The sequence below is a fragment of the Lactuca sativa genome, chromosome 6 (assembly GCF_002870075.4).
Source record: "Lactuca sativa cultivar Salinas chromosome 6, Lsat_Salinas_v11, whole genome shotgun sequence".
Classification (NCBI taxonomy): domain Eukaryota; kingdom Viridiplantae; phylum Streptophyta; class Magnoliopsida; order Asterales; family Asteraceae; genus Lactuca; species Lactuca sativa.
Genome location: NC_056628.2, coordinates 155644709 through 155655749, shown reverse-complemented (window position 1 = coordinate 155655749; position 11041 = coordinate 155644709). Strand labels below are relative to the sequence as shown.

Sequence of the window (11041 nt, the reverse complement as noted above, 5' to 3'; positions counted from 1 at the left end):
TGTATTCATTGATATTTATTTTATGCAGCTTCAAGACGAAGTCATACTTTCAAATTCAAAGAGATTGCAGATCACTCAAACCAATGTGAACAATTTACCCTCGACATTTTCCTTGATAGTAAATCCTCCCCTGAATACTTAATCCATACCATAGGTGTAGTATGTAAACTATTTATTAACAAATAAATAAATCAATATGAAAACCTCTCAAATATAAGTAAAATGTTGGTTGATAGTTTTTTTTTCTTGTTTCCAGGGAGTGGGTCAGCTGGAATGAGGCAAAGGGAGTGGGTTGACCTTTTTTTTTGTTAAATGTTAATCGTTACTGAAAGCAAAAAAAATCAAAATTTAATTTTGATTTATTTGATGTCTCGTGTCTTGCAGGTTCATGGTGGTCGACAGTCCATGTAAGTTTCTTGATTTGTAACATCTTGTATTCAAGAAATAGCAATGTACTTTCCATAAAAATTATAAATTATATTCTTTGAAAAATTTGCTAGATTGGTAGGTTTAAAAGCAGAATGTCCTGATAAGAATTAATTTTAAAAGTAGAATGAAAATGACAAGTGATTTTGTGTTGTGTTTATAGGGTTGATGAAAGCGAATAGCTTTGGAGTTAGAAGAGGAAAAGAAAGCTCAAGCCGAAAGAGATAAGATGCTGCAAATGCAAGTGTTGCATTCTTCATTTCAATTGTTAGTATGAAACACAGAGTAGATGGGCCAATGTACAACTTCTTATCCATATAACATCTGTTTGGAGCATTAGTCTTAAAGAATTATGAAAGGCAAGATGCAACTTTACTTAGTTGGAATTTGATGTAGAGAGTAGATTAGATGCAAATTTAGATATTGTAAAAAATAGAATTGTATGACATTAAATTTTATGCAATGGATTGTATTTTTTGTATATGATATTTTATTTCTATTATGAGACATTAAATGCAAATTTAATTTAAAAATTAATAAATATATAAATATTTTTTTTAGAACATTTAAAATTATGATACGCAAAAATGTGTGTCATCTTCATTTATGACATGGCCTTTCTTGACAGGGCTTCCTTGATACGCATTGCGTGTCATAAACACGCGCGTCGTAAGGTTACGACATGCAAATGCGTGTCGTCTTCCTTTATGACAGGGCCTTCCTTGATACGCATTGTGTGTCATAACCGCGCGTCGTAAATGCGCGTCGTCTCTCTTTATGACAGGGCCTTCCTTGACACGCATTTGCGCGTCGTCTGAGCGTTTTACGACGCGCAATGAGCGTCGTAAAAGGCCTTTTTTCTAGTAGTGAAGATCAAGCTGGCTACAATTGAAAGGTAAGATTCTAACTTTCTTTTAGATATAAATTTCGATTTATGCATGCTAGATTAGGGTTTATAGCTTTGGATGATTATTGCATGCTAGATTAGGGTTTATAGCTTTGGATGATTAGGGTCCATATGATTTCTAGGTACATGTCAAAGCTAGTGGGAGCATAATTGTTATGCTAGTATTGCATGCTGACAATACTGCTTGTAGGGAACAAAGTTTTTAATTTGCAAATTGCAAAGTTTGGAAATTGTTTAGTTGTAATAGACTTAAGGGAGAGGGCACTCATACTTCGTTTCAAATCTAAAATTTTAGATTGTAAGGTTTAATAGAACTTAGTCATAAACATATATGAGTATCATGTTGAAATGGTTCAATATAGAAAATTCGATATATGGAAATATTATAGTAAGAGACAAAACATATATTAGATCCTTGTGTTAGACATAATCGAGTCTCATATGCTTCAAATATAGGATCAATTATATATGCTATAATATTCACTTATCCTAATTTTTCAAATGCTCGGAGCATTGTGATAGAAAAAGAACTATAATTTTTTGTGTGACTAGAATTGTTCAACAACTGTCAAGAACATTCTGAGGTTTACTAAAGATTAGTTGCTTGTGGACAGTTGGAATTGTGGTATTTTTTGGAAAGACCATAGTGACATGTTTTAGATTGAGATATTCTTGGTCAAAATTGATGGTCGTATGGTACCACTTATTAGGAAGTAAATCGGGTAACTAGAAAAACCAAAAGCACACAAAACACAATATTTACGAGATTCGGTCAATGTGACCTACGTCCACGGGCGGGAGAGGAGTATTCTTTATTTTAGAGCTCTCAAAAAGAGGTTACAAGTATAATTCACCAAAGATTTGTCCTACTCACTAAGGATACAAAAGACAGAAAATGACTTAGCAAGCATCCCTATTTATACTTGAGGACTCAGACCTAAAATCCTAATGGGCCAAGCCAATTAGCCCATAGGCCCATGAATGGTGTCAACCAATCACAATTCATCGTTTAGCATCTTCTAGAACATTATTCTATGTCATGAAACACATGTGTATCATCAACGCAGATGATGGACCACCTTGACCATAGTGGAGCATCATGATGCACAGGTGGCGCAGTATAAACACTAATGGTCCAACATCCATCATGGTGGCACAACATAGTGTATTTCTTGAGTATCATCGTCTTCTAAGAATATGTGGATAATCATGGCACAACAAAGGAATCAATATGGCGCATCATATACCAAGATGGTCCATGATGTCGCAATATCTCCTCCATGGCGCAACTTCCCTTCTTGATGGAGCAACATCATCTTCATGGCTCAACATCACCTTGGCGCAACTTCAGACATGATGGCACATCATGCTATCATTTGGTGCAACTTCCTTCTACATGGCGCAACATGATGTTCCATGTTGCTCTATGTTGCTCCAAGTGCTCCAACTTGCTCCAAGTGCCCATGTTGCTCCAAGTGCTCCATGAGAATTTTTCAAATGCTCCATGAGAATGCTTCAAATGCTCCATGAGAATGCTCCAAATGCCTGAGTCATATTTAACACCAATAATAAAATTGAAAGAGCATCCATATGGAAGAGGTAATTTCTCTACTCTACAATCCCATATTGCTTCCTTTACTTCAACATCAGTAATTGCACCATCCAAAAGCCCAACCTCCTGATCAGATAATTTTTTAACAACCTCCGATCGTCTATACAACTTTTTAGTAAACTTAGATGAAAAAAGTTAGAAAGAACTTTTCACCAAGCCTCTATCAGTTTTCCAAACCCCACAATACTCATGAGAATCAATATGCATGAGACTTAATATGCTTTGTCCATAATTCTTGTTTCTTAGTTAATTGTTGTGGTTTATAAGCATTTATAATATTACAATAGACCTTTGGGGTCAACCTATTAGGTTATTACCCCCCCCCCCCCCCACACACACACACAGTTAGCCTCAAGCACTACTACAAGTAAAGTCGAAAACCGAGGACATATACCATTGATCTGATCATCCAAGGACATATGCAATCTCGAAAATGGTATTTTATGATCACGACATAATGACTTAACTTAATTTCCTTTCACTATTATTGCATGACCATATTAACCGATAAAATATTTATTGATTCATATTTCGACCCATGCCCACTTTCATTAACTAAGATATCAAGTTCAAGCTCGATATCTCTCATGTGAAAGAAACCCACAAGACACTGCTACTTCCAATGTTTTTCTAGTACCATCAACAAAAACAATCAACAATTTAATCATAGGAGCGCTGCCAATTGACCTATTAGATTCTTCATATAATCATATCGAGCATCAAACTCACACATATAAGTGTGCACTCAATCTCATCTGACTTATACTTGGACACAAATAAAAATCTCTTAGGTAGTAGTTCCACTTGTGTGAATTCCAACTACCCAATATGCCTATGACCCTAAAAATAACCAACATCTAGTGTTCATTCCTATCTCAATAGGAAAGAAAATCAATGTATTAGATCCATTCGATCTTTATAGTAACAAACCATTTGTACATACCATTTTAGATTTTAGGCTAATAACGTTAATGGAAACAAATAAAAAATATAAACCTTTTTCACATATTTCATTTTACACGTCATCATAATCACGAAATCGAAACCATCCTTAAATTAAGTTACTGCTCTAATTCATGTACACTTTTCTAAGCAACATTTATTGCATTACTCACGCACAATAACATATTAACATTTTTTAATTGTAATTTACAACAAATTTTATTAATTTGTTTTGAAGGAAATTTATGATCTAAAAAGTTAAATTAATAATGGATCATTTAGCAATTTTCGAATATAAATACCCATCACTCTCTTCCGGATTCAGCTGATTGTGCACACGAGAATCGAAAAAGGTATCCGATATTCTCTCCGGTGGGATCTGTGCCGTTTATTCCTTCATTTTTTCCGACAAAATGCCTACAGGAAAGCTTCAAGTCCTCCTTGTTAGTGCTAAAGGCCTCCAAGACTCCGATTTCTTCAGTAAGTTTTCCGATTTATCCCGATCGTGACTTTTTATTGTTAGATTTGATCATGTTTGTTAAAAGAAAATGGAAATGAGCTTAAGTAGTACTTCATGATTCGGATCTGATGATTCTAACCATATAGTGTTTGATTGTCTACTAAAAATTATAAATCATTGATTTTATGAAGAACGATTAGGTAGAAATAAGAATCGGAAGTTGATGTTATGATGAATAAGTAGAATTAAAAAATTTTGACATGATTAAAAAATCTTATGAGGAATTTTGGAGGGAATAATGAAGCGAAAATGTGAATCAGAGCTTGATGTAATGGTGATCAGGTAGAATCGAGTGTATTTTTATCGAAATTTGTACGAGAGAAAAATAGCGATGAACTATGGCCTCTGTTCCGATGATTATGATCCGATTATACTTGTTTTTGTACTGAATTTTGATCGATTAACGCTTTGATCAACGATCAGATTATAGAATAACAAATCATAAATCATATGAGGAGTTTTGGAGGGAATTCCGGTGTAGGAGAGAAAGTCGGAGCTTCATAGCTCCCGTTGACCCGATTACAGTTCATTAATGATCTTCCAGTGATATTGCATCCACCATATGACTGATTATTCATATTCATAATGTTCTTATACTAATGTTCTTCGTTTCAATTGTCCAATGAATCTTAAACATTTCTCTACAGCAAAAATGGATCCTTATGTGACAATCACATGTAGAACTCAGGAGCAAAAGAGCAATGTCGCATCAGGTTACTTACTACATCTCAAAAAAAATAATAATAATAACAATCTTCCATTTATGATTATAGACTTATAATCTAATGGGTATTCAAACAGGACAAGGATCTTCACCTGAATGGAATGAGACATTTGTATTTTCTGTTTCTGGTGAAGTGGAAGAACTTGTGATCAAGATAAAGGACAGTGACGTTGGTTCTGAAGATGATCTTGTGGGAGAGGCTAAGTACATACAATTTCTTCAGAAGTCATATGATTTAGCAAATAAAAACAGAGTTGATTAGCAAATTGACACTTGTGATTTTTTCTTGTTATGAACGCAGAATTCCACTTGCGACTTTGTTCGTGGAAGGAAATATCCCACCAACACCATACAATGTGGTTATTAATGATGAATTCTGTGGGGAGATTAAAGTTGGCCTTCAATTCATTCAAGAGGTAAGTTGATTTGTAAACTTTTTTTTTTTTTGGTAATTCATTTAAGTTTTCATGAGTAAACTATATATTAATTATTACTAAATATCCTTCTATTTTTTGTTTCTAACTATCCTCCTATTTATTTTAAATGGTAACAAGTGTCATTAAATTTCTCAAAAAATTATTATAAATAACAACTCGGGATGAATTCAACATTTGAATATGCTATGTTGACCCGTTTTCTTGTTAGTATTTCCTTTAAAACAAATAAATAAATAAATATTTAATCGGTATTTTAGCAATAAATTAAAGGCCAAATGTAGAAAAGCATTTATTATACTACTTTTTATCGTTTAATTTTTTCCCCTTTTTTTTTGAAAAAGATCAAGATAGACGGCCATCATTATTTTTATCACTTTAAGCTCTTTATTTTTTATAACTGACTAAATTAATATAAAATAATTAAATAGTTAAATCGATATATATATATATATATATATATATATATATATATATATATATATATATATATATATATATATATATATATATATAATATCCAAACTCAACAATCAATCTTAAGCATTTGCTAGGTGAAGCTTAACTTGTTTACACTTTTACTAAAACAGACATAATAATAATAATAATAATAATAATAATAATAATAATAATAATAATAATAATAATAATTAACAACTCGTCACTAACAATAATCTAATCATTATGTTAAAGGATACAAATGAAGACGGGTATCATCAACATGGTGAAGAGGGAAACTTTGGAGGATGGAAAGAATCTTCGTATTAAAACTATGGATCATAATTTTATATTTATTGATCGGTATCAGTTGTTTTTTTAGTTATTTTATTTTAAATTTCTTTTTAACTTTTTTCTGGAAAAAAAAACAAAAAAACAAAAGTGAAACTTTTTCGACTTTCCTCATTGTTTTAGTGCGAGCTTTGTTTGTGCTTGATTGTTTTCGTTTGATTTTATTGGGAATTATTTGACTTTAAGTTGAACGAAAATTGTGTTTGTGATATGTATACATTAATCTTTTTTTCTATGTTAAAGAGACTTTTTTTTATTAAATTTTAGGATAATTGTTGTATAAGTAAGAAATATGCATCATCGCATACTCAACTTAGAATAGAAGTACGTTTGGTAAAATTATTTGTAATAAAAGTTAAAGATTGGATTTTTGAAGTATACAAACCTTTAAAAAAATGAAGATATATTGTAATAGGAGTAAATAAAGTCTCGTGCATGATAAACAAAATAATAATAATAATAATAATAATAACCTTATTTGAAATAATCTGAAGACAAATTTAAACAAATCAACCAAACCAAACCGATAACCTAATTTGGAATAATCATAAGGCTAATTAAACTAAAAATTAGATTTTTGAAAAAAAAAAGATGATCGAGAATCGAATAACCATTTTTGTTTGGTTATTTCACTTATATAATTTTTTTTTAACATCTCAAAATTTAAGACCGAAAATGTCGTTTTAATTAAGTTATTATATAACACCAACAGTATAAAAACATTCATATTAATATCTCATATCAAACCCAAGTGTCAATAACCAAAACATTTTATCACAAAACCATATCAGAGTGTAATCTCAAAGATCTCATGTGCGGACAACATAGTTTGATGCGCTGCGATCGAGCCGACTCCTTTCCTTGAGAACAAGGTATCTGAAACCAAAATTGAAAACCGTAAACACGAATCTTAGTGAGTTCCCCAGATACCACATACCATACATACCAACTAATCCATACATGCCATACATAACCAAGAGTCATACATAACCAACATATCCATAATCAAGTAAGGTGCTATGTGCCAAACATAGTCTTTGTATTATGCCACGAGCCGCACGTGGTCTTCCTGATCAAGCCTGGGCCACTCCCTGGGTCTTATAGACAATTGCCAAGGGCCACCCCCTGGTCTTTCATGCAAGCATCACAAAGACAACTATACATACCACTCTACTAGGCTACTCAGCATATAGGGTGTCAGGAGCCACCTCCTGGTCTTTCATACATAATAGCATACACTGCGCCAGGAGCCACCTCCCGGTCTTTCATTCATGTTGCCTAGGGCTAACCCCCGTGTCTTCCTACCAGACATAATAACATATCGAGTGCCAGGGAGCCGTCTTTCATGCATAATGCCTAGGGCTAACCCCCGGGTCTTCCTACCATACATAATAACATACCGAGTGCCAGGGGCCTCCTCTTGGTCTTCCATGCATAATGCCTAGGGCTAACCCCCGGGTATTCCTACCATATATAATAACATACCGAGTGTCAGGGGCCTCCTCCTGGTCTTCCATGCATAATGCCTAGGGCTAACCCCCGGGTCTTCCTACCATGCATAAACTAAATGGGCCGACATTGTGGTCGTAGACCCATACAAACAGTGAGGAGACTCACCTCGCACTGCCGAAAACTCGTTGAACACCTCTAACTGCTAACCGGCAACTTCTGAACTGCTGACCCTTCGGCTTCCCAAACTATCAATACCCAAAATAACATTTAGATCAATAATCCAGAAGTCAACCCTGGTCAAACTTGGTCAAAGTCAACGGTCAAAGTCAACATCCAGTTGACCTGACTCGCCGAGTTGGCCTACCAACTCGTCGAGTCCATACTCCTCCAATCCCAAAACAACCCTCGACTCAACTCGCCGAGTTTGACAAGAACTCGACGAGTTCTCCTTCAACCATACTATCGGGACCACTTCCAACCGACTCGCCGAGTTCATCATCCACATATAAATGTGTCTAGCCTGTTACTCGTCGAGTTGTATGAACAACTCGTCGAGTCCATCTTCATAACTAAGGAGATTGCTTTAGACTCATCGAGTTCTACCTTGAACTTGTCAAGTACGATGAACTTCATGACCATTATGGACTCGGGGAGAATGAGTCCCTTTCCAAACTCAATTCATACCCTAACAGAAGGGTTTTGGGGCAAGAACTGGCCTGACTCACCGAGTCCCACAACTGACTCACCGAGTCTCTCTATGTCCAACACTATCCAGACTATTTCAGACAAGCTCAAGCCATCCAAGACCTGGATCTGGCCTCCTAGGGTCAGGATATCACACAAAGTTGTTACCTTTGCACCCATACATGGCCCTTTTTGCTCAAAATGCCATAATAACCACTTCATCTATGAATGGGGAGGTTTGATGGAATAAAGCTCCCATCTTTATGCCTTTACTTCACTAAACACCCCTAGATCTGAAAGGATCTAGCTTGGGGACGTCCAAATCCCACAAGGCATCATTCTTGGTCCATAAACTCCATAAAAAGGGACATAAAGAGATCTATCAAACTAGAAGTCAAGGAAGGAACTTGATTACCAAAATGAGCAGCAAATGGAGTGAATCTTCTGGATCTACTCCTTCCTCCATGACCCTCCAACCTTCTTCTTGTTCTTCCAAGCTTCAAAATGATTCAAGACTCACAAATTGGTTCACAAACTCAAGGGAGGCTCTAGGGTTTCGTTCTGAACTTGAGAAAGTATCAAGGGGGCTGAAGAAGGGTTGTAATGTTCTTTAAATAGGGTACAAGTCCCGCATTTAGGGTTTTCCCAAAACCTGGCCAACTCGCCGAGTCAGTCTTCTGACTCGTCGAGTAAGTCACTTATCCCGCGACCAAATTCGCGCTCCTACTCGTCGAGTCACGCATCTACTCGAAGAGTCACTTCCTCATCTTGAGGTTTTCTTTCCTTTCTAGGTCTTCTGAATTCATGGTGTTACAATTTTTCATCTGGGTAAAGTTTAGATCAAAAATATGAAAAAAAACAAATTAAATATCCTGAGATCAAATATGAAAACATATACACAATAAAGACAAATTTACTTCTTTTCTTACTGTGGTTGTTGATACGAGTAAAATTCTGATGTCTCATATGAGTATCAAGTAGTCATAACAAAAGTTGGCTATATTGTGACAAAAAAAAAAACTTCAATCCTCTTTGTAGCTACCCAAAAACATTAAAATCATTAAAGATTTCAAGTGAAGAATCAAAGGTGATGAGATCTCAGAAATATTTTCATGCCTTCATAAAAGGTGCAAAATTGCAATTTGTGGCACCATGGTAGATAGTGATTGGTGTTAGGATGTAATTTTTTCACATTGAGTAGTTCACGGATGTTATTGAGTGTTCAACTGTCTTCATTCAGGGGCAGACGTGAGATTTTAGAGCAGTAGTGATAACAGTTTTTCACTCAATATATACTATCAGTTGCACATAATTTTTAGTAGTTGCACCTTAATACAAAAAAAGTGATAAATAAATAAAAATTACGCTTATAAGTTGAAATCGAGTAATGATCCGGGACCACGGCGAAGCCCTTGATCCTCCATTACCTTTATTTGTGTACCTTGGTTTACTGGTGGGGGAGAACATTAACCATATAGATCCTTGGAGGGTGGTTGTTGATAGGTTTGGGTAGAAGCTCTCAGGGTCGGTCCAAGTCGATTTGGGGTCCACGGCAAAAACAATAAATAAGGCTCTTCAAAATTTAGTAATCGCAAACGATAATACAACGAAAATAAATTAGAGGGTATTTAAAAAATGTGTTTAAAAGATGTCAATTAACCCAATGACAAAACAAAATTAAAAAACCAAACAATCGAACAACCAAACCTTTTTGAAAAATCGTGGTTGGGATGGTGTTTGGAATAAAAAAAAAATGTTTGTAAAAAAAATCATATGTTTGTGAAAATTGTAAAATAAAAATTAAACTTAAAAATGTTGTGTCTAAGTGGTAGATTAATATGATTTTTGTTAACAAATCTACAAAGATTAGTTATTATATATTAAAAGAAGGTGAAATTCCCATAACTAAACAGAAAATATATATATATATATATATATATATATATATATATATATATATATATATATATATATATATATATATATATATATATATATATATATATATATATATATATATATATATAGGGAAGAGTTATATGAAAAATGAATGATTAGGGCAATACATATTTGAACCAATAAAAACATGACAACACATCACTTCCACAATAACTTCCACAATATATTACTTGTGAAGAAAGAAATGAACACGTGTCATTTGATTATTGGTTTCGGTAGATGTTGTCCTAATTATTTGTTTTTCATAGAACTCATTCCTATATATATATATATATATATATATATATATATATATATATATATATATATATATATATATATATATATATATATATATATATATTGTATTTGAGCGTAAAAACACTAAAATGTCAAATGAAATAAATGTTTGGATGATGTGTTAAAAAACAAAAAATTATAAATGATAATTTTTATAATTAGGATGATTTATGAATAAGAAAAAAAAAATATAGGGGCCTTTTTGTCATTTGAATTCCAATTCAATAAAGTACTCGACATGATTCAAATGTAAGTTTTTATTAGTCTGTTTGTTTATAATGAAAAAAGAATAAAAGAAAAACGGACGTCAAAA

The 11041-nt window shown here is 33.7% G+C and overlaps 1 protein-coding gene across 1 annotated transcript; it reads left to right on the top strand.

The window, feature by feature from the left end:
* Positions 1 to 4197: 4197 nt before the first annotated feature.
* LOC111901152 (elicitor-responsive protein 3) lies at positions 4198 to 6596 on the top strand. Its single transcript, XM_023897029.3, has 5 exons — positions 4198 to 4367; positions 5055 to 5120; positions 5209 to 5335; positions 5433 to 5547; positions 6259 to 6596. Exons 1-5 carry the CDS (start codon positions 4301 to 4303, stop codon positions 6331 to 6333), a joined length of 450 nt encoding a protein of 149 aa, XP_023752797.1. The 5' UTR covers positions 4198 to 4300; the 3' UTR covers positions 6334 to 6596.
* The last annotated feature ends 4445 nt before the right edge of the window (positions 6597 to 11041 follow it).